Source organism: Ischnura elegans, chromosome 3 (genome assembly GCF_921293095.1).
Source record: "Ischnura elegans chromosome 3, ioIscEleg1.1, whole genome shotgun sequence".
NCBI classification, from domain to species: Eukaryota; Metazoa; Arthropoda; class Insecta; order Odonata; family Coenagrionidae; genus Ischnura; species Ischnura elegans.
In genome coordinates this window covers 55,471,093-55,496,474 of record NC_060248.1, presented here as the reverse complement: position 1 = coordinate 55,496,474, position 25,382 = coordinate 55,471,093, and the positions used below count along the sequence as shown (strand labels likewise).

Below are 25,382 nucleotides of genomic sequence, written 5' to 3'. Positions count from 1 at the left end.
ATGCAACAGAAGTATATTTATTCCACTTTGTCGAGGTCTTTGTTTTCTGGAAGCTTATTGGCTATACCCAGAGTAATATCTCGGAGCTATCAATATCACAAAGAATAAAATTTTTAAATCGAAAGTAATTACCAGAATAGAAGTTTATAAAAGCAAATTAATCAATTTATTGAATTATAATAAATCGTTGGGTGGGAATACGAAGGTAGAAACGTTGAAATTACTTTAAATTTTGGGAAGAGCTTCATTTATGCGACTGGGAAGATTTGCGTAGGGATCCACCCATTGTGACATTTATGTCATAGCAGCATTTAACACAGAATATCTCAGCATTCCAAAGCAATACCAAACATATTGATGTGTAACATATTATTAATTTTGTATCATTATGCATATATAAACCAAAAGTTGTCACAGTAACGCATATAGATAGTAAAAAAATTAAATACTTTTGCAATGCAAACTTCCATTTTCAGTGTTCAGGGAAGGCACCGCGGTACCAGGAGAGCTAAAAGGATATGTTTTCACTCTCACTAACAAGTCATACACAGAAATTAATCCCATAACGTTCACTTTCTAAATAAGTATAAAACACAACGATTACCTACCTTGCTCAAGTGATGCAAGAGCCATTAAAGTGGAGCGATGCCGCGTGTGACATTTTTGTTTCATTGGGTGGATCCAGGTTAATTTTTAAGGAAGTACATAATTCCATGCAATGCTATTTTACTTCCAAATTCTTAAAAATACATTTAAAAGATAAATACATTTATTTAGGTTAATAAATATTTAATAAAATCTCATTTGCCAATTACCGTAGTGAAAATTCATCGCAAATGTTGATGTGGAAAATAAAAATTTTCTTTGATAGCTATATATGCACCACATTTGAAAATGTAAGACTTGAACACTTTGCATTGATTGACATTATTACAGTTGTAATACATATTTAGTAACCCTCTTCAATATGAGTACGCAAGAGATATCTTTTTCAGTCTTCTTTTGGCAAGTTTTCTAGATGATGATATAAATGTAAGACAATCTTTTCACATTGTCGATCATTCCTCCAGAATACCATGATATTTCTTTTTATCATCAATTTTGACTCACAATTTTTTTAAATCCTCTCATCATTTTTAGATTTAAGATTATTTTCATAATACTGGATTACTTGAGAAGTCCTGATATCATCAAAAAGAGTACAATTTTGTTTATAATATTTCTTAGTTACATTTAGCTACACAGAATTATCATCATTGGTAATTCTGCAGAAAGCATTATACCAATTGGAAATATATGTAATGGCTTACCAAGATGAAATTTCATTACATAAGTACATATATCAATTCTAAGTCATTCCAGAAAAAAGCTTCATATCTTCAAATCAATTGGTAACACCTCACTCCTCTTCACTGACAAATACCATGCTTGAAATTTTCATTTTCATTGTTCAGTATTTCTTCTTTAGTGAAGACACCTTCACCCACAGTCCACCTTGAGCCATTGTTATGAGGTAAGAGGGATCCATTGTAATAGGTAAAGATGTTTTTTCACATGGCGAAAAATCATATTTGGCCAGCAGTGAAGCGATGGCAACTTTTGCAAGGAGAAGACTGAGCTGCATAGCTGTGGAAATGAATATTTCAGTGTGAGAGAGGGATAAAATACCTAACCTTTACATTTTTACTTGTTAAAAAGTTATTTTTTTGACTATTTTTTTATTTGACTAAGGGCCGGTTTTATAATGTCTAGTTAAGTTTTTCGGAGCATAAAAATCAGAGTTAATGGTGTCTTCCACTTGAAGTCACCTGTTAAACTAACCATTATCCTGAACTACTTTTCACTACTTTAACTTTAAAATACCTTCAAGTTAAGATTACGACAGTATAATGTTCCGGTTAATGCTAACTAGACATTATAAAACCAGCCCTAAATTTAACATAACTTTTCCTTCATTTTTTCCAAAACAATTTTTCAGGGAAGAGGTAGTTTGTAGAGTTCCATTCCATTCAAACAGAATTTTTAATTCCACCTGTGCAGCTCTAGGGAGCCACAAGAATGCGCAAGCATTTCAACCACAACGAGGTTGTAGCCCAAGGGAAAGGTCCTTCCTGTTCTAAATTCAGGTGCTAATGAAATACTCTTCCTGATGTCCTTATTGTTGTATTTGTTCTCCCCCTAAGTGCTGCCCAAATAGCATTGCAACTATTCCCAGCACATTAGAAGAAAATGGATAAAGCAGTAATGACATCAAGAAGAATACTGCATTACCAAAGGAGGCATTCATGTTCAGGAAGGCGAATGATTTTTCACACAATTTTTGCATAGCGGGAGACTCCATAAAGTTTTCACCATGGCTAGTCCCAGTATACTTAAATTACATTACTGGAAGGAGCTTATGGGAGGATGATTATAGAAGAGTTTAAAGGATACGCTATCTGGATTACAGCACTTTATGTTGGGGAAATATGGACACTTATGAAGGCAAAGACTGGGGGCATTCAAGATGTTGGTCTGGAGAAGAATGGAGAAAATGAAGTGGATAGAGAGGAGGAGGAACAAGAAAGTGGGGCAAAACCGACCGGTTAACCTTTTTTCATTTAAAACTTGATCATTCTGTTGCTAATATTCTTATAAATGTGGTTTATAGTAACATATATTCATATAGGGTGTAGAATATTAATATAAATGCATTTTATGATTGTGATTACGTATATTTATGATTTTTTTCAAACATTGACAAAATGACGATTTTGCCCCATAGGTGGGGCAAAACAGACACCCATTGAATTTGCATTTAAATTTGCATTTACAAAACCTTTATTGTACAATTTTGAAAGGTTTATTTTACAAACACTCTTTTAACACGTGTGTGTTATTCTTAACAGGAAATAGTAAATTAACAATATGTGAGGTTGGATATGATCTGAAGTACATTAATCACAAATGACAATGTCATCTTCTTCTTCACAATTTGAGCACGCCTCGTGAGCCCACCCTTTGCAGTTCAAAGATTGTATTCAACCCACTTTAGTCTTGGAACTAGAATACAACTCATTGTAAAATTTGCAAGCCTCCTCGTCTCCTTCGTCACAATTATCCCTATCTTTAAGAGTATCCAACCTCTGTTGGTCCTGCCCCACTCTCCGATGACGGTTTTGCCCCTCGACACACAACATCAGAAATATGACAATACAAGCGTATCCATAATCAACTACTCGGCTACACGGGCTTAAAACACAACTAAAAACACTAAATTATCATATTAAGTTACCGTTGGTAAATCAGATCGGCATTATAGCTGCCAGATCCAAAACAAACGTAATAAAAATTCTTAAGAAAACTGTATAAAATTTGAAAACTTCACAGAAACTAAACGGCGGCCACTACGCAAACTAAAACAAGCTCAATCTGCTGGTAATGGCGGCCACTTCAGCTAATTTATAATTTTGCTGCTTGAAAGCAACAACTACTGGGTGATTTTAAAGGGGTCGGTTTGACCCGCCCAGTCGGTTTTGCCCCACTCTCCCCTACTGGAGATGGTGGGTGAGGAGAGATAACTTTTGAAGGAGATACAGAGGAGAAAGAAGGTTTGGATGGAGTAAGTACCGAGTGGGGAGGGGATATCAGAAACAGTGTTAGAGGGAAGAATGTTGGCTAAATGAGGAAGGGGATGGAAGTGAATAGGATTTTTAGATAGAATGGAAGGGAGAAGGCCTTATTGTAAATTGGAGTAGGCAGTCCATGAATGGAGGAGAGAGACCTTCAGAATTCTTAGTAAATACCCCATTCAAACCTCCCTTAATCTGCAGAATACGTTAATAATAGTCATAATTATACCTACATAATAATAGATTTGACTATTGTAATGTATACCTTTATCATGGTTTCAAACTCATAAATGTAATTATAACCTAGTCAAATTTGAGGTTAACCTATAAACCCCTATTGTGGCTGTACAGTCATGGGAAAATGGCTCCACTCGTTGCCTGATGTGCCCATGTGGGCATAGTAATTTAAATGTGTTCCAATTAAATCCTGCAGTAAAGAACAACCATTGGGCATTTGGAAATGGATAGAGAGGAGGAGGAACAAGAAAGTACTGGAGATGTTGGGTGAGGAGAGATAACTTTTGAAGGAGATACAGAGGAGAAAGAAGGTTTGGATGGAGTAAGTACCGAGTGGGGAGGGGATATCAGAAACAGTGGTTAACAACTTAAGGTTAAAATAAATAAAGGACCAATAATGTGTGGCAAAGTCATTGGTAAGTCCTTGGTTATTTCCTTAAATATGTAATTTCTTTGGCGAACATGGTAGCATTCAAATTTTTGAATGAAGTCCTAAGACTATGGTGCCATGTGCACAAACATGCCACCTTTGGACATTCTGTGTGCCTGGGAGCATCAAATACCTTGTACTCTAAAGCCAACAAAAAAAATGTGGCAGGAGAAGATTCCTCAGTAGCTTAAGTGGTGTATGAACATGCATGAAGTAGGTAAATCTAGGTTGGAATCTCAGTCAAGGGAATGATTTTTCTGTCTGGGTGTTGTGACTCTAGTCGACATGACTAGGGTCTTTCTTACTTAGCAGGGAATACTATCCTTGTTTGTGTAATAAAACAGCAGTTTTTAATTGCGCCATGTTCTTTTACTACTACTGGGAGAGAAACAAGTGACAAATACATGTGCTTCCAAGGCAAGCCACTCAAGGCGCTGGCGTACGTGGCGGTAAACATAAAAATACATGCAAACATACAACACTGGGGACTTTTCACACAGTTTTATCTCAAGGTCATCAGGTATCTTTGATTTTAATTGAATTCTATCATAAAGTCACAAGGAAAATGGGAAAGGCTAGAAGTGCACATATGATTGAAGCAAGTTTTCACTCTGGGGAAATATTCTTCATAACGCCTTTGGTCTGAAGTTTTTTAAACTTATCACCCAGAGCCAAAAGTGGGGGAAGGAAAGAGGGGTAGATATATGTAGTTAGCTTTTGAATGGTAGGTATGATATATGTGGATTGAAGAGAGCTGTTATTTCCCCAGCACATCCAAATTCACTGTTCCTATTAAACTGGACCCACTTGTAAGAAGAGTGAAGCCATCAAGAACTTGATCACCTTTTTGGGCTTAAGAATGAATTTTATTGGTAACAATCTTTGTTGGGGCAGCTGGCCCACCCCCCTGCTTGGTTCTACCAATTAAGTGAGTGCATTAAAGTTCAGCCAAAATATTCATGCATGTGCAGTTTTGGCAATTGCACATAGCTTTTTTCTGAGGGAATATAGCAGATTAGATTTCCGGACACCTTTCACTTTAATAAGTTTTATAATCAGAGGATGCTTATTACTTGAGTAATACTTGTGTTTATAGAAATCATAGGTACAATGGAATCCGACCATCTTTCCAGAAAAAGTGCCCCGTGGACATATATGCACGTGTTTGTCACAATTTATGGGTGTATTACTATAGTAAGTCTGAAATTTTCTTTGCATATAGGCTTAAAATAAATATGTATATAGCAATTAGAAATGATGGCTCTGTTTGTACATAAGTTTGAATTGTTGTTAAGAAAATACATGCATGGGGGTCAAAGGAAATAAGATAAATCAAAGGTCACCTCATGGTCCTTCGAGTTATATGAAGTCAAAATGAATAACCTGTTGTGGAATTTAAATATGTTGCTAAACATGTGACCTTCTTTTGTCCACTTCCCATTATCCCCTTCACTACTTGGTTTTAATGTGTTTTTTGTTTTTACCACACTACTACTTCCGGTTACCATTTTTTATATGTGTCTATGTATTTTGTCGTGCTGCAATAAACTCTAGCAGTCCTATGGCATCCTGCATCCTATTACACTCCCAACATAACCTACTGCAAATTAGCATTACATATAAACATTGGCTCAAAGATTGTGATTTATTGATACAACTTTGCAGTATAATATGCATGCGTCAATAAAATTTTATATGAATTTCAAATGATTTTATACTTACAATTACAAGCCCGTGATCCTTTTCCAAATCCTAGGAAGGTATAACTATTTCTTTGGCTGGCTGTTTTCTCTGAGAAATTGTCTGGATTATAGGTTTCAGGATTTGGATAATATTTTGGATCTTGATGAATACCAAGGACAGGCACAACTACTGAACTTCCTTCTTCAAGCCAGATCCCTTCTTTGCTTTTTTCCTCCTCATTTTCATATTCGGCACTGGGCAGGTAATACTTCTTCGATGCCTTGCGTGCTAAGAAAGGTGATGGAGGGTATTTCCTGATGGTCTCTGTGAAATTAAATTCGTAACATAATTTATTTGTTTTGAATTGACACTTTCTACTTTCATTTTCTAAAATTAATTTTTTGACTAATTTTGATTGGATTCTAAAATTTTAAGCATGGGAATGCATGCCAACACATTTAATCCACATCATTTCCAAATATAAGCCCCCTGAAAAATTGCCATTCCATTAAACTTGTAATAAAAGTTACATTAAGGAATCATGTTTTCCAAGTAAAAAATAAAATTTTTTGACATGATCCAATAGGGTAGTTTCCTATTATTTTTTTATTGCCTAAATCGAAAGATTATTACTCCTGGAGTACGTATTTCACGCTTTTAGATTTTTAAATGACGATATCTATTTTTCCCGATTAAATGAAAAGTGAAAATTTTCAAGCGCGCGAAAACGCGACGCGTAAGTATGAATGCCGGGAAATCTCTCCGTGTGACGTATTTCTGGTTCCCGCTGCCGCCCTGTGAGGTGACCTTGAGGCGAGTTGAGCGCTGATACGACGCAGGCTGCTAGCAGGTAGCTGAGTACCCTGCTGGCTGGTAGCGCTTGGCTTAAATAAGGATTATTAATACCTTATCAAATGAAGAAAACTTTCCGACCTTAGCCAGTTTTAATAAATGATTATTAAGACATGTTTCCCTGAGCTCTGCGCCTTATGCATGCATTGGTAACCTCAGATGATGTATAACTCCTATCTTCTCGTATAGAAACTAGGTCCCTATGACGTCACGTGGAGTGGCATCGCATGGGTGCCAATCTGGCCCTTTTCAAATGAGGATAAAAATAGACCATTGCCATTCGTCTAAACCGGTATTTCTAAAACGAAATTATTTGTATATTATGGATACAGTAATGGTGGGTAACGAATCGCAATCAATGCCTTTCGTTTTCTTTGATGAAGGAAACTACCCTATTATACCTGAGAGGTGCCAGAATGCCGCTCCGGCCAAAATTATGCACTGCCACACAGTGCATCTTACTTAACCTGGCCACACTGCCATACTAACAAGAATATTTTCAGCAAAGTTTTAGCTTTTAAAATATTATTTTAGTTTCAGAAAACATAAAAATTATTTAAGATGGAGTCTTCCAGCAAAATGTATGTTGATATACTGTTAAGATATGCTGAGAATAATGGCCTTACATTCTATCCTGAAAACAGCCAAGTGGAGTTGAATGGCAATATAATAGGCTGCAGAAGCCATGAGCCCCATGCCCAAGCAGAGCTCAGGATTCATGCACTGAGGGGAATTGTCGCTCAAACAGTGCCACTTCTGGCATCATACAGAAAGTGTTAATTAGGATACTATTATCCTTCTATATCAGCAATCTGAATCACGAACAATCTTGGAAGATTGAGGGAAATTAAGAATAAATTTAGCACAGTAGTCAGTCTGAATTAGCTTAATGCATTATCCACAGTGGCGGATACAGATGGGGGGCGCAGGGGGCGCGCGCCCCCCCCTTGCGGGTCCACCCGTATTGCCGAACATTGCAAAACCACAATTGTAACTTTTTTATATCATAAGATGGCATTGTCTTTTACATGTTTATAATCACTTTAAATAAAATTTTCTTATACTTTGGCTGACTTGACTGTGATCTTTTATTATGATAAAAGTAAAGACAACTCAAGATATGTTGCGCCCCCCCCCTTGAGTTTTTTCTGTATCCGCCACTGATTATCCATGAGGGCATGAACACAGAATGCTTGGTACCGATTGCATCATATTTAGCATTATTATAAGTACATTTTCAAATAGAAAATATTATGGGGTGTACATATTTAAAATTATTTAACCAAAAATAACATTATTCTCATCCCCATCTACTATTATAAAGCCATCATCAAAAGTTATTGCTGAAAATAAGCAGAATACCTATGTGAGTTCAAGTGGCAATCATAAAGGGCCAAAAATGCCAAACAAAATTTGACAATTATACCTGAAGTGTTCTGACTGCGGCGAAGAGTAGCATTCAAGCTTAGTCATCTCATGCATGGCGTGTGGCCTATTTCTAAGGGCCCTATTTTTCATTTAATCCCACCTGCATACATAATAAACTCTTTAAAAATTGTGAGTTCAATGTTAGGGGTCCTGTGGGGCCTGAGAGTCGAAGACCAAGGATGGCCTTGGGAAGCCGTTGGCTTTTCCAGCAACCATCCATTTTCTTATAAAATTCTTGAAAAATAAGAGAAACCATTTCTTTTTTCTTTCAGCTGCCTTTATTTCCTACTTTATAATACTACCAGGCTGAGGTTATCATGATTCAGTGATGGTTTGTAGGGATAACTTCGAAATAAATGACAAATTTTTGAGTGCCATTGCTGTGCGCAAGCTAGGATTACGTACCTTTTAATATTAAGTCAAGATAATGCAACTGTGATAATGCATCCTGGGACATGCTGCCATGGTGTTCCAATGCTTTTGTAACTTCAGCTCGTGCTCTGCTTTGTATGTCACCATTGTACGCCAATTCAAACAGTGAGAAGCTTATTAAATTGGATGTGGCATAATATCCATTGATGAAGAAGGTAAGAGCTTGAGTTGCGATGGTGTTCAAAGCTTCATTGTCAAGCTCAGTTGTGTTTCCTGTAATTTTAATTCCTAATTAGTTCAAGACAAAACAAAATGGTTCATCAGCAATTTAGAGCAAGGAATGGAGATACACTCATCTAAATTTGAGAAATTTTTGTTTTATATTCTCCTGGTAGCAATAATATGGGTTCCATAGTACATCCATACCATTCGAGTTGATATTTAGGAGAAGAGTTTGGGAATTAGAAATGAATGATTATTTAATCATATTTTTTACCAAGAAAATTCATAATGATTGGCTCAGCATGGCTTATTGTCGGATGACTTAAAGTTTATTGATGAAATGAAATCAAAGTTATGCAAAAACACAGTGAAAAGCAATTTTGGTTGGACTAAAATGATTCCTAAAAGCCTCTTCTTTGAATTCACTCTATCTTATGTTATTTGATTACTTTAGCAACGTAAATTTCATTACTGTGACATATAATTTCGCCTCAATGAAACACTTTCTTAATTTTTTTTCTCACTTAAATATTACATAATTGGATGTACTCTCTTCATTTTTTCTCTTAAGTAGATTATATGCCTTATTCCCACCAATGTTTACCCATATTTTTTGCATCAACTTCTCCAATTCTACCATATGTACCTTATCTCTTGTCTAGGAGGTCAAAATAGAATGTCATCGAGGACAAAATAAATGATGGCCTGTGTGTATCATGGTGGTTAGCCATAGGCCGGAACACAAGGTGAGGTTGGTCAAGGTTTCACTTCTGACTCATTGTCAGTGAATCACAAGCTGGAGATCACAGAACAACTTTCCTTAATAATTATTATATTGGAACATTGTAAGACAATAAGGTGAAACTGTAGCCTTGATTATCAATTTTAGTGGAGAAGAAAGAACTAACAGACTATCAAAAGAGTAGGATAATCTATTCAAACTTCATAATTTTCCTGACAAATTTTTAATGTGTATCTATGTCATGCTTCCTCTGCATATTTTGCTTCCATTCCATTAAAAAACTGGTGGCTTTAAAATGAATTATGGAAGAAAAGGGAGAGTTAGGGAATGCTTGGTTAGTGGCTCGTTAATAACCCATTGAACTGTTGATCAAATTACAGATAATGAAGGCTCTACCGTAGCATTACATACACTAGTGTAGGAATTGCATTGGAGCAATATGGTGCCTAGCTACTGTAACAAGTTCATGACTGAGCGTTATTTAGAGAATAGGGTTGATTAGAGAGTAGAATTGTCTAAGAAAGGCTGAAGAACCCTGAAAAGGGAAGAAGGTAGAGGGTTTGTTTGTTTGCTCCATCGAGTTTGGAAGCCAGCCTAATATTAATTTTAAAATACAAATATTAAGTGATAGAAATATTAAGTACCTATGCAAGTATTGGTCATCCAGGAGACTTAAAAATATGCATTGTGAATTTCTTATGGCCAAATCATGTATAGAATAATACATATGTTCCCACAGAACCCATTCTCCCGCAAATTTACATCCTGATGAGAGGCGGATTCAGGTTATGGGTCATGACCCCTCCCCAAATTTTATCAAATATTTTTAATTTTTATTAGTTTAATATTTTTTGTATCCTAGTGAAGGAGTAAAGGGAATACATATGAAAATGTATGGCGACAAATCCCAAACATGAAATAAATTTGAATTGTATTTTTCGTAGAGCGTAACCGCAGAATGAGGACCTACTGATTCAGAATGGTCACTTTGCCGATTTCATGCGGCAATTTTCCTCTACGTATGCACCAAGTCTGCCATGTTGCTGGAGAGTAAGTGTGGATCTTGTAGAAGAAGAGTGCATGCAACTCAATTTTTGACATGATTTCTCAGCTGATTTGTTTCTCAGTGCTAGTGATAGGAGTTAGAGAAGGATTGTTTGACATTTTAGTGTATAATTCTGTGGGTCCCTATTGTGTGGCATAGCACTCCCAGCAAAACATTTTACTTGGGAGATAGTCCCACTCTTCCGAGGAGTATTCCATACTCCCTGGACTTGGTTCATTACCACCCTCCCAATTTGATGCTGAATCCACCCCTGATCCAGGTCCACCTCCAAACCTCCTCAATCCCTTAAATATAACAAAAAAGACAATCTCCAATGTATTGGAATTATTCATTTTCACCACACGAACTTGGTATGATGGCAATGAGTTTAAGAATCAAAATTAAGCTGTGAAATTTACCAGATTGATTGATTTTAAAAAAAAGTCCACAAAAGAAGTGCTTAGTAATTTTGTTTTTTTCTTAAATCATATTTTTCTCCTCTTTCATGTTCCTTAGTTTACCACATTACAAGTTTACTGAAGAAGATAAGTCTGTTCTAAAATAAGGAATGACACCTATGTTATTGATACATAGTGTAAATATTTTGCCAGCATTTAGCTTTCCGCTTGCACGACGTACTTTTACCCTGGACTTAGTACTTGGGATTCGGTTGCAATTCTTAGGGAGTAGAGCAGGCAATTTTGCCCCAGAGGTAAAACAGAATACCCAATTAAGAGTATCCAATTTAATTGGTATGATTTCCCAATTAGGGCCGCTCAGAGCCCATAGCTAAAGTTTTGCCGTAGAAATAAATTTGGGAGAATTCTGGTGAAAGCTATATACAGATGTGCGGGGGGGGGGGGGTTTCTTTTGAGGGAGAATGCATCATGAGCATTTGGGGATGGGCCCCTCTGATCCCAATTCCCCTATGCATTCGCCTTTCTCTAGGTCATAGCTCAACTTGAGTTATGGTTATTTTTGAGTGGTCGAACAAGCTGCGAGAAATGGTAGAATAATTCGGGATGTAATAACTTAGAAGCGTCTCTAACTTTCCTCAAAAAAATGTCCTCAGTGCTTCTATTTGAGGATATTGCGTCCGGGAAGAAGAGAAATTTAAAGTTATCTTTGTCATTTACTCACCCTCACTGTCAGTTTTGCTCGGGTCGCTCGTCTGTTCTTCTGAAACTTTCAACTTCCCTTGCTTTTGAAGTTCCAGCAGTACGTGCAAAAAGTCTGGTCTTTGAACCTTTTCCTCCTCGCGTATGTGGACGGCCTCCTTCACCACACTTCGGAAATAGTCGACTGCTTTCCGGGATGAACACAAACACGGGATTATTTTCAGCAGAAGAGGTATTTTCATGGCCAGTGAACGCGACGCTGACATTCCGGCTATCTTGCAACCCATCCTCCTGAACTTGCCGCAAGGATTCAGCAAGGAGTCCCCTCTGGTGCCGAAAACTATCGATGAAATCACGTCTGTCGTGTAGCACTCTCCCATCTCCTTAAGCTCCATCGCCATTTCGATTTTCGTCGAAACGCAGTCCTCCAATGTTTCGCAAACTTCTAGTATGAAAGGCATGGCATTCTTAATGTTTCCCGCGCTGTAGATTTCCGTCAAATTGGGCTTAAGAGCGTTCCAGGACCCATCCGTCAAGAAAGACAAATTCTGCCCATATTCTTCGCCTGTTGTGGCCGGAAGCTCGAAGTCGTTGTCGTGAAAGTTATTGGAGTTGGTCTCCAGGATGTCTTTTATTATATCGAGATCACGAATAAGTATAGATGGTTTTGATAGATTATGGAACCCTCCATATTTTTTCCCTTCCAGTTTAGCGTACATTGAGGCGAACACATCGCCAATATATTTCCTCCAAAAGAGCAGTGGCATACTCCCTGTCAGGGGTGCGGCTGGTATTGACGGGACACCGCGTTTCTTCCAGTAGCTTAGAGGCTTCACCACCAACCACCAGAATACACCAACTAGGATGAACAGCAGGGGTACAATCACCTCCGGACGGCGAAGGTTTTCGCCTTGGGACCCCATATCTCCTTCACCTGCGGATGAATAATTGCGGATTACATATCACATTGATAGTAATAACTCTTATTAATAAATCATTATTATTCATTTCTCTGTCAATATTCTTTGGCCGGAAATTTTTATTCCCTAATACTGAGTCATAGAAAATAATCTTGAATAGGTACTCAGCACGCGATTTATATTCGGGGAGATATAGCCGTGGGAAATGAAAAGGACACTCTTTCTACGGTGGAAGGAGTTTATCTGACTGATATTCGATGAGCCTAGAGTCGATTTTCGGAAAGCACAATAGTTAAATTTTATTTATAATAAGTTCGGTGTGTCCCTGAGGATTTATACGGGTTCATCTTCAATGACATATTCTCATGTGCTTACGTAGACATAGTTATGATGATGAAATGATTTTCTTAGCTTTACTTTCACGTTCAGATATCCATATACCCTAAAAGTATCGTGGTAAGCAACCATATCCACCATATAACACGAATCTAATCCCTCGCCTGCAAAAATCTTAAACGGGACAGTTTTTCTACGAGAGGTTCAACGCAGAAAATGCAATCCTATAATCATTAATTTTTGCTTGGTAAGTTTTTTATAGGATTCATCTATCTTATGATCACGTTGTATCCTTACACATCATAATAATTTAAATCGTATTAGTTTAAAAATTTGGTTGAGGAGTTAATCCAAGGATGAAATGAGAACTCTTTTACTTTTTTTAATTTTTTCAGGCAGTCCAATTCCATCCTAAAAGAGTATTGTGCGGCTAAAAAATAAGGAGTGTTCACCTGCACCAGGATGTATAGTCTCCGATTCGCTGTATCCTTGTCATGCGCATGTACTGTTACTTTTCAATTTTTGTTTATTTAAATTTTTCATTGATTTTAAATTTCTCAATTCTGGGAAGACAGTCACGGTGCAAGCATGGTAGTACCGTTTCCTCCTCTCTCTATATAAAAGATTTGATCAAAGAAAATGCACCATCGTCAATCATGCGAACACGACGCGTCGTTGTAGGGACGTCTACGTCCCTTCGGCGATTCTACATCGCCGTGTATACGTTTTGTGCATCTCATCCCTTGCTAGTATTCAGTACTAAGGAATGCGTGTGTAGGTAAGTATCATTTCTTGCATTTTTTCAGGACATGTCCCATAGGATTAAAAAAAATCAACTTGTTGCATGCGGATGTTGAATTTTTAATTGAATTGCTCCAGATAATTTATTTTCGACAGAAATGCGTGAATTTCATTTACTCAGAGATCAACGATAAAGGAACGCTACGTTGTACCCTAGACAATTTTTCTTTGTATCAAGATTTTGTTACATATTTTAGAAATACATTTGATACTTAGGTGCTTAATCGAGGATGAAAAATTGCTGCGAGGAAGGAGCAATTTTACTCATCTCGTATTGTGCACCTGTTACAAAAAATGAGCCTTGAACTATGTAGGGATGAATGTCAGCGATCAACACATAAACTTTTTAGCTTGAATATCGTAAAAACGTGAGTGCGTTAGTTATTCAAAATGGCTAACTGAGCAGTATGTAACCTTATTGGATACCTACGGCGCTCTTGGCGATAGTTCTCTGCCAGAGATTAATAGCCACGCCTAAAATTTTAATCGCAAATCTTTTCCGGCCAGTTTTGGCCATAGTTTACCATTTCAAGTGACCGAATCCAAACCCTGATGGTGGTAGAAACTGGATATTCCCGAGAGGAAATGCAACTATTATTGCAAATAACTGAAGTTATGGATTGTAGAAATAAAACTGGTAACTAATTTAATTGCTATTGCAAAGAATTATCGTAAAAAAGTGAGAGTGAACCTTGAAAACCTTCCTTTCCTGATATTTTTTCTCAATTTTTCTCCGGGGGTCAATGAACGCACCATTAAATCAGCTGCACCCCCAAGCCTCGTAGGTTTGTGATGATAGCTTTTCCTGAAGCCATGCTCTATCTGCGTCGTAATTTCAACAGAACCCCCACCGAATCAAAAAATCATTAATATTGCAAAAGAGGATCCTCAAGTCGGCCTCTGTGTTGCCACCCACCGCGCATTTAAATGGGTTTACAAAAGTCGCCACACGCGTCGCTGACGAACTAAGTGATCCGAGTTTTAGGGGAAAATAAGGAATAATTAAGGTTATCAACCAAAAATTACATTCATGGTGATGTGATATATTAAAGTCATCAGTGGCGTAGCTATGGGGGGATTTATTTATTTATTTATATCACATACCACCGAAAACAGCACTGTTCGGCCTTTACATCGGGGTTGATAACATTTAACAATCACAAACATCCATGCCCTGGATAAGGGTAACTTATCCAGGCGAGACTCGAACCCGCGACCTTCGGTTTGGCAGCCGAGGACTTTACCCCGTCGCCACCGAGGCCAAGGGATGAGGGGGATCCCCCCCAAGCCTCAGAGAAATAAAAAAAATGTTTAAAACTATTGTCTGTTTTACATTTAATAACTGCGTCTGCTTAAAGTAAATTTTTTATTGCGAAAATTATGTGAAATGTATTTCCAGGCATGTCATTTTTCAGAAATTTTCCCAAACAGGGGTGGGGGATCGCCACTCCAGGCTATCCCATCCCTCCCCCCCCAAAGCATAGTCCTAGTTACGCCACTGAAAGTCATAACTCTTCAACACAATTCCTTGCATTTTCATAGATCATACCTACTGCCAAATATTGGAAAAATTGGATCGCATTGCAGTCATCACAGCGCCGCGGACGTTTTTGAAAACCGATTAAAATGCAATCGAAGTGACAACAGAAATCAGCCTTTTATGGGATGAAAATGGGCCTCCTCTATGCAGTCCCCTTGCGAAAAATATCCAGGACATGAGCTCACTCGCGAATGAAATCTGTCGTCCCGTCTCGATGCAAACGCGTCCGATCCCCCCCTCAACACCCAAGGGGTTCGCGCGGCGTACATTTTTATATACCGACTCCGAATCGGAGTGGGAAGGGAAGTGTATATGGGGGGCACGGAAGGGGTGGTGAAACAGGAATATCTTCAAGAGGGTGAGGGGAAAGTGGAGGAATAGCTCTGTGTGTTTACGAGAAGGGTTTGCGTGGGGCGGGGCACGCAACGACCGACGCACAGTGAGCCGAAATCGAAAAAAAACTGGCCCGAAGTCAGAGTGATTTTTTTCTATCCAGGAAACGATTTAATGTTTAATTGAAGTTCTCCAGATGACTTATTTTATTCACAAATTCGAATATTTCATTAACTACGAGATTAAAGATGAAGAAAAGCCGCTTTACTCCCTATACAATATTTTTTTCGGCCAATATTTCGTGATATTTTTAAAACAATATTTATGACACTCGGGTAGTAAATCAAGGGTGAAAAATTGTTGGAAGAAATATACCTCAGCGTTCACTAGAGATCGCTGCTTACGCTGACGGAAGCTATTTTTCTCAATTCACAATCATTAAAAATGCGCGTCAAGTCAAATTTGCAAAATTTTCGTAAACAAATACCCTACACTCAATTTCCTCACGAATGCTCCAAAATCGAACCCTCGATGAACATTTCAAAGTGAAGAAGTTTAATAAAATATGATATTATTTAAAAAGTAAAAGTGATTTTTTTGAGTAAGGAAGCTGAAGCATTTTATCGGCATTCTCGATGGATAAGGTAATTCGTTGATTTTTCTCAATTCTCACATATTTACAATATGCTTTAAAACGAATTTACACAATATTCGCAAAACAAATGCCTTTACTCAATTTCCCCTCGTAATCTCCACATTCAAACCCTTGAAAAGCCATTTAAAGTGAAGAATTGAAAATAAAAAGTATTTCAAATAAAATTATTTCAAGAAATGGATCATTATCTCCGATTTGGCACATTTTTACTTGCTTTTTTTTAGTAAGTATATACCGTGCATATTTTTAAAAGTCTCAGGAATACCGTTCATTACCTTTTATTGCGGTATAATATGCTCTAATAGCTTGCAATACAAGCTGTAATAGTTTGTTAAATAGCTGCGAATTTGCCTCTGTGCAAGTCAAATTAGAACGTGGCGATCATTCGAGACACCGAGTTCTCATTTCTTTTTTCGTTCCGCGGTCGAGTCTGGACCAACCTTATCCTCACGTAAAGTCTTGAGGATCTCTATAGGTAGTCCGAAGTTTGTGGGGCTGGGAGAGGCGGAAGTGGAAGGGGCGTGGGGAGGCTGCAGAGGAGCATGTAGGAGGGGAGAAGGGGAGGAAGGAAGTGAGTTTTTGGACGGAAGGTTAAGGGTGAGGTGAGGCGAGAGTGGAGTTGAAGCAGATAATCTTTTCAAGATGCCACTACGGCTCTTTTTAAACTTCCCGACTGGATTTAAAGGGTAAAGGTCCATTCGTGCAGCTTCACCCCGACGTTGAAGAGGATGGTTTTTACTTCGCTTGCCCCTTTGTACTGTACTGAGGGTCGCAAAACCTGTTTTTACATCCCTGCTCTTCTTGACTTTGTTGTGATCCGTAGAGAGTTGAACGTATTCAACTGGTGTCTGGGGAAATAAAGCAGGTTTATTTGGTGATGACGAAATCCAGTATTTTTATTTTTTGTTTTGGAGCATTGTACAATATTGCCTCCTTGTGTAAGTTGCATACATAATTCTATCCACTGTGATATAATAAATTTTCAAAAATTATCAATCTTCAAAAAGCATTTTTCACTAGACGTGGGGTGGCTATTAATCCGTAGACTGCACCCTCTACTGCTTGGTTCAGGTGGTGTCAAATTTCCAAGTAAATATAAGGTGACCAGATGTTGTTTCGCGACTATTGATATCCGCTCCGCAAGATGTATATATGTGCGTAGGTACCAACAAAAATTCAGGAATCTGACGGGAAAGTTTATCTTTTAGGGACAGCCCCCGATGTTGTGGATTGTGTTTTTTGTTCATTCTTAGGCTGATTTACTTAAGATAATACGAAGAAACGATATTTAAGGAAAAATGGGTCTCGAGTTTAAGGTGTGTGCGAAGTAATTAATGCATCGTCTATTATAACTCGCTGGTAATTTAGATAAGCCGTATCGTTAACACCTTTTATCACTAACAGGCAAGGGCGTACCCAGGTTAATAACTGGGAGGGGGCAAGCCATGGTCTAGGGGGGAGGGGGGCAAACCAAGTTGTGACATAAGTTTATGAGATAATTTCTTTGAAAAAATAGTTTTATTTTAGTTACATATCTTACACTAATACATATTATGTTTCGTGGGTTTAAAGAAAATCTGTTGAATGCTTTCGTTTCTATTCAGTACTGATTTTGTTTAAAGACTTTTCCTATCTTTTCCTCTATGGGGGTGCACCTGCCCCCCCTTCCCCTCGCTGGGTACGCCCATGCTAGCTTTTCAATTCATATGCATCCTCTCTACTGGAGCTGTTCCGTGTTATGAGAGGAGTTGAGATCGTTCACCTAACCTTTTCTTCTAGAAAATTTGGACGTTTTCCTGAAAATAAATTGTCTTAGATCCGTCCACTCCGCTGGTAACGGTTTTCATTCAGTTTATTCTCGCTTGTGTGATCTAAGAGCGTGAGTAGGCGTGAGTCACGAATCGTCGCCCTTGATTTCCTCCGCTTTCTGAATATATGTGAACATCTGCGTCCCTCTTGACGATTCCATACATTTCCATTTTCGGGGGAGATGAGAAACTTTGGAATTGGAATTATCTGATGTCACTTATCTTTTGAGTTGCGAGACTATAAATTGAATTAATTCTTATTTATCCGAAAATGTGAAGTAAGAGTGGCTGATATATTCAATTTAAAAAATCGTCTTCGTGCCATATTCAGAATGGAGCTTGGGTGGAATTCCAAAGCTAGAGTGTTTTCATGTCTCCAATTGTTAATTTATTAAATAATTAACAATTATTAAGAAAAATAACTAACGTCGAGCAGCAGGTGTTCCTTTTGGATACCTTACAATGGAACCCTTAACGATATATTTTATGAGTTATCTGATGGAGATTTAATGAATTTCCTCTTATTATTCCTATATTTCCCATTATTTTATCTAACACGTTTTATGGGAAATGTTCGGCTACAGTTTTTTATTTTTATGCACATTTTATTTCATATATTTTTATATGTACATTATAATAATTTAAATTGTTTATTTAGTATATTTTCAGCAACGTTAGACCTTTCAATTTCCTGAATTCGAACTCGGTATGTTTTCCGTGCTTAAATGAAACAGTTCAGTACAGATAGTTACTGCAAATAACCAAGTTTAAATGGGAATGTTAGTTCACTTCAACTGCGATAAGTAGGTAAAGCATTACCCGCCGTGGCTGGAAACGACCATCCAATCCCCCTATTATGTCACCAAGGCTAAAATGAATGGTTTTTTCTTCGCTCCTCCCCTCCACCACTCTCTCTCCCGTTGCATTGAATGAATCCAATGATCCTAAAAATTTTCCCACAGGGCTTAAACCTATTGTTTGGTCGAGTCATAAATCTTGATTGAATTATTGATCGAATTTCCCATGGCTTACAAGCATTTTGGATCTTCTATTTTGACCACGGCGATGTTCATTGTGTTTATACTTAATGATCGTATCCTGCTTTTGTGATGATAGAAAGCAATCAACTCCGTTTTTGGATAAGACCTTGATCGACGGTTTTGGCTGGAGATGCTCCCATTAGATGTTGTACCAAAGCTTTTGTGGGTGTAATTCGTGCATACGAATTCTTCCTCAAGTAAAGAATGCATTAGGTCGCATGAAATTATCATAATGTAGTCGTTATAGATTGATCACAATGCCAGGGCTATCCTGAAATGAAGTCGCTTTATTTCATGAGCTTCTTTTGATTTACAGTATTATAATTTATGATTGATCAATCGTAAGCTAGCTCCGTGCGTGCTCCGTGAATCCATTATCTCCTATTTTGAGAAATTTTGAATTGGGGTTTCCAAAATAGCGTGAATAAAACAAATAAAAGAATATTCGATACCCACTTCGTATTCTCTTTATCATTCAACTGTCGGTTTGTTTCAACGAAAAGTTCATTCGTTCGTGGGTGGACTCGACGGCAGATTCCAATTGTCTTGGATACTATTTAGAATAAATATATTTATGTCCTCTATCCGCTCAATTTTATTTTCGATTTAATGACTGAAAATTCTCTGCCGGTTTTATTTCGATCAATTATTAGGACCACCTTTAAAGAATGCTCAAATTCATTTACGAGACATATATTCCTTAACATTGGCTCTTACTTGGGATATTAATTTTTTGTCATGCGTACAGTATCTTTAAAACGTTATTGCTAGCTATCATACGATGATCATTGATTCAATGCAAATATTGTCATAATAAGCTACGTGAAATACAAATTACTTATTAATTACTATATTCTATTCCATTAACATTAAATTACTGAGGAATTCTTTTCCCATGCTCTTAATAACCTGTGTATCTTGGATATGTGCTTTTTTGCAATGTTGTAATTACATGCGCTAGAGGTCGAGTCTATGTAGAAATGAAATCGGATGGCAAAAATATGAATAAATTAATGAGAAGTAATGCTCACCAATAATAAATTGTCATACCTTCCTGATGCTTTGTTCTGATATTAATCAACAAGGATGTACCTTAGACGGGTTAAAAAATAAATCCATGCAAAATTAGCTTCATAAAACTGAGTTACATCTTGTTTATTGAAGTACATATCCTAAATTTCATTTTCAATATTTTTTCTTCCTCTAATCTTGAAAAGTTTCAGTCACGTATATTTTTTTCATGATGAAGTGTGGTACTTATTTGATAATGTTAAAACATATTTTTTTAGAAAATCTTCCTCTTTCTTTCGAGTGTCCTGACGTTCCGCACTGTCCAATGCGAAATTTAACAGTAGGAAGTTTCAGGTGGAGAATTCACTCACCTCTGCAAATGTAACAATCAGTGAACTTAATGGGAGCACGTATGTATCGACTTAATTTGCTTAAAGCCTCATTGTATTACTATTTATTCGTGATTGTATTCCATAGGGCTAGTCTTCACGCCTCTCTGGCGATGACTAATCGCCTTCTCTTGTTCGTATGCCCATAGGGGAAACGCCTACCAGGGCATTAAAGCATTACAGCAACGCTCCAAATAGTTCTGCTTGCGTCACATATTCGATATCGGCTTCTCATGCCCAAAGAAGTGGGCTTTAAACCTTGGACGAAAATATTTCGGAATGCCATCTAGATATCATTTCAATTCTCGGCATCCCAGGCGCTGTCGTCCAACCCTTAGACAGATGTTACGTTCCCACGCCTGTTGCATGTGACATCGTCGGATTGACCCTGAAGGAAAGATGTGCCCCATGGATATTTTCTATGAACTTGAGATTTATGCCTCTTGAAAATCTGTCCACTATGCTTGCGTTTACACTATGAAGGTGTGACGTGATTTCAAAATCCAAAACTGCCAGTGACCTGAGCATGACCATCAGTCAGTGGTCCACTGATTGTTGTGAATTTGGAGCTTATTTTGCATTGCATTTAAAATATTGTATGATAAATATTCTGTTTAAATTTAGTTTTAAATGTGAAAATATAATAATCAGAAAAAAACGAAGAGACCTAGTTGCTCAGATTTAATTAGGGCCGTTCTTCACCGTGTTGATTCATTGGGAGACTCACTCATGAACTTACATTTTTCCCATTCAAACGGCATTTCAGAGGTAAATTAGGTTCGGTGTTATCTGAAAAATAATATTGCTCAGCTTTTTTTTTACTAGCAATGTTTTTATATCCATGAGGCAGCTTCCTCCGAACCATCCGAGTGTGTGTTGTCTTCCGCCGTGAAATTGAAATTCCATTCATAAATTGAGCGTCAACGCCCTCTCAAATGCTTTCCTTCCACAAACTGTCTTAGCAGAATGGTTTGCCTTCTCAATGGTACCTATCTCCGCAAGTCACAAGATATTATTATGCATATATGTAATCATTAAGCTAAGTCAAGTCTCCTTTACGCTAAACCCTGATTTTCTGTGAATGTATCACCTAAATGTTTTTCCACTGCCGCGGTTGGTTTGAAGTGTTTGGTGTGAAATTATCGTAAAACCCTAAAATGCTATAATAGGTGATAACTTGATACCTATAGACTATGCATGCTCTCCGCTTAGCCATTTAAATTAAATTTAAATGGTTAATCTTAATTAAATCTGCATAGTATGAGGTATTTTTATGACTGCTTTTACGTTGGTGCTGAGGCTCAGCGAGAGATTTATAATCATTACGTCGCGTTTCCAAATTCCAAAAAAAGTCATCGCATAGCAATAATTCCAAGCGGAGAAAAGTCTCTGCTTCCGTTTTCCTTCAGACGCGTTGAACTGCGCGGATAGTTAATGCATCATAGAGAGTAAAAGAAGTTCTTCGTGTAAAACGGCCTTAACACCAGTTATTTTTTAAATATTTTTTGGCCTTATGGATACCAATTTTCGGTACTGAGTATTTTATTTGGGAAATTGTAACTAAGTATGCGTGTGGCTATAATTAATTTTTTTGTTGTTGGCATATTCAAGTCACATTACCTTTAGGCAATTGTCCTTATCACTGTAATTTAAGCCTCGAGATTGCATATAAACCACACTTAAGGTAAACTTACCTTAGTTTTCTTTGTAGATAGCCTCAGCACTTCGCGACGAGGTGAATCCCTCTTCCGTTTCCAACGCACTGGAGTCCCTCGCTGGAAAGACGATTTCCAGGCTCTGTTACCAAGGGGGGGAAAAAGGCTCTGATGCTGGAATGGAGATCCTAGGAACTGCGACGGGGAAATGTGCCGCGCTGAACCAGGGGTGTGGGTTGAAAAGAGGGGAAATACGGAGAGGGGAGTGGCCATGGAGGCGCGGTGGAGCTGGAAGGGGGGCGCTGGAACAGCTGCTTTGCTGTGGGCAAACGGCTGGATAGGGGAAAGCGAGAGAAGTCCGTCACAGAAAGCGTCTTGTTTAGACTGCGCGTAAAATCGGAGCAGAGAGGTCCTAGGGATGGGGTATTCCTCACACTCGTGGAAGTATCATCATCGGCGCCTTTTGAGGGTGACATCATGAAAAAGCATCCTATGTGCAGCATATGAGAATGCAGGCGAGGGAAGTCGACGACCTGGACACTGTCCAGTGCCCCTATGCTCAATTCCCTCGGCCCATGAAGGATTCGTAATGGCTTTAACATACAAAGTAAGAGTCCACTATCTGGCGTCCAGTGGTGTAACTATGGGGGGGATGAGGGGGATATATCCCCCCCCAAAGCCTCAGATAAATAAAAAAATATTTTAAACTATTGTCTAGTTTTGAAAAATAATTACTGCACATAATCAAAGTGAAAGTTTAAGTGCCAAAATTATGTAAAATGTATTTCCAGGCATGTAATTTTTCAAAAATTTTCCCGGACCCCCTGTTGCTCGGAGGGGGGCCCTCACCCCCAGACCCTCCCTTCCCCCCCCCCCCCCCCCCAAAGCATATTCCTAGTTACGCCACTGCTGGCGTCCATTATGTGTAGCTTCAGCGTGCATAGTGAAAAGGCGGATTCAGAGGGGGGGAATCACAGGTGTCATGATCCCTATCAAAAATTTATAATTCATTTAAAAAAATTTATTCTTATTAGTTCAATAGTTTTTGTATCCTTGTGAAGGAATGCTGGGAGTGTATATGCAAATGTACTTATGGCTACAATTCACAAACGTGAGAGAATTATGAGTTTTATTTATCGTAGGCCATGGCTCTCCCTGCAAAAACATTTACACGGGAGATCGTCCCTCTCTCCGGGAGTATTCCATATTCCCTGTACCCAGGTCGTGACCCCCTCCCCCGCAAATTTGATGCGAATCCGCCCCCGATGAAAAGAGAGAATTTTTACCTTTAAATATAATAAACAGCTGAAGTTTCATTTCTTTCCCTCAAAGAGGTTTGATCAAGCAGTTTTTGTCCACTAAATATTTTTTCATCCAAATTTTTGCCATTCATTGAAAGTATATGTGGTTTTCAGTAAATGGTACATGATGGTGGTAACGGTGCAGCATCTACGCCGCTAAAGAACACATTTAATTTACCAGATGTACCAAATTCGCCGAATCCCTGAGAATGGTTCGAGTGAAAAATGATGTATTTTCCTGAACCGTAGTATTTTATTGAGTAATTATGAAAACTTACCTCACCAAACTTCTGAGAAGGATATAAAAGGGATAATAGGTAACTGGGAATGAATTGTCTTCGAAGTGCTTAAAAAATTCCGTCGAGTTTACATCAGAATTAGCGATACGTCTAAAGTTGGAAAAAAAAACAAAAATATCAATGACTCGTCACTTGATATCGCAATTCTTGAATACTGCTTTTCGTCCTATGTAAGAGTGACTGATTAGAGATTTACCTCATCAGGAAGACTATAATATGTGACATGAAGGTCCTCTAAAAAGATGTTTCTATTAATGCAGTTATTAACTGAAGTTTATTAAGAATTTTTTCCATGGTCAGATATATAGAACTCTTTATAATGGGTTTCAAGCTAAATACGAGCTTATGAAATTATTTTAGCTTCTTTGCTTTCAGAAATCCTATCTAATAGAGGTGAATCTTACATTAACCCTTGGGCTGCGGGAGTTCACAATTTTAGCTGCAGCCAGTGCATAATAACACCTGTGCAGGAGGCACCCCTTGCCACGAGGGCTGGTCTGGTAGAGTTACGCTCCTTAGCGATCCAAATGGTGAGGCCCAAGTGCAAGATATCAAGGTAGAAATGAAAAAATTGGGCAAATGCCGCAGTCAGTGCAAGACGTATAAAAGCGTCTCCTAAGGGTTAAGGATAAGGGGTAATCCCTTCGTTAGACGTCACCATCATCATCATTAGTCAGCAATCCTAAGATTGATTTGACGCAGCTCTCCATTCCTCTCTCTTATCCGTTAACCTTTTCATAGCTATGTATTTAATCTCTTTTACATTCTTTATAACCTGTCCTATGTAACGCATTCGGGACCGTTCCTTACCCTTCTTCCCTTCCACTTGTCCTTCAACTGTTGTCTTCATCAAGCTATCATGCCTCAAAATGTGGCCAACTAAGTTGTCCCGTCTTCTTAAGGTTTTTAGGAGGCTTCTAATCTCTCCCACTTATAGTAGCACTCCCGCATTTCTTACATGGTCAATACATTTTATTTCCAACATGCTTCGGCAGCACCACATTTCGAATGCTTCCACTCTTGACTTCTCTGCTGCTTCATCGTAACGGTTATTGCACCCGGAATCAACGAACGAGTTCGTGGCCTATAATAAGTGGGAAACTTTGAGATTAGAATAGATATATAAATATATTTAAAAATAAAACTAGGCGATAAATAGGTAGTTGCGATGAACTATTTTCAAATTCCGAATTACGTTGCTGGCGATGCGCGAACCATTCATTCACTATACTTCGCCTTCCCCTCCGACCCTTAAAAATCTGTATCGTTGTATTACTACCTTGGCAATGTGGCCCTACATACATTCATTCCGAATTCCAAGCATTTCTTATCTTTCCGGCGTGGATCCCATGGTGTCCAGAGTAGCTTTTCTTCCTCGTAAAAGAAATAAAAACAGCTCTTTATAACTGGGTATAACATTCAGCATTTCGATCAAAGGCAATGATAAGCGAAGAGGATGTTTTAATACAATATTGCCGGTAAATTAATGGCATCATAACATGCTTGAAAATCTTGGATACTAACTTTCGCCTTTAACTTCACAGCATTTAACTT

The 25,382-nt window shown here is 38.1% G+C and overlaps 1 protein-coding gene across 1 annotated transcript; it reads right to left on the bottom strand.

The window, feature by feature from the left end:
* Nucleotides 1–709: 709 nt before the first annotated feature.
* Nucleotides 710–22,439, bottom strand: LOC124155819 (cytochrome P450 6k1-like). The gene is made up of 5 exons (XM_046529945.1): nt 22,268–22,439; nt 11,763–12,674; nt 8,647–8,886; nt 6,001–6,285; nt 710–1,626 (listed from the first exon to the last, which is right to left on the bottom strand). The coding sequence occupies exons 2-5, from the start codon at nt 12,661–12,663 to the stop codon at nt 1,451–1,453; spliced, it is 1,602 nt and encodes a 533-aa protein (XP_046385901.1). The 5' UTR covers nt 12,664–12,674; nt 22,268–22,439; the 3' UTR covers nt 710–1,450.
* Between the last annotated feature and the right edge of the window lie 2,943 nt (nt 22,440–25,382).

Excerpts from the sequence above, each read along its gene's own strand:
- LOC124155819 (XM_046529945.1), bottom strand. The coding sequence starts at position 12,663 with ATGGGGTCCCAAGGCGAAAACCTTCGCCGTCCGGAGGTGATTGTACCC. Across the intron at positions 6,286-8,646 it reads TCTTGACTTAATATTAAAAG|AGACCATCAGGAAATACCCT; the intron begins GTACGTAATCCT and ends TTAATTTCACAG. Across the intron at positions 1,627-6,000 it reads AGGATCACGGGCTTGTAATT|CTATGCAGCTCAGTCTTCTC; the intron begins GTAAGTATAAAA and ends TCATTTCCACAG.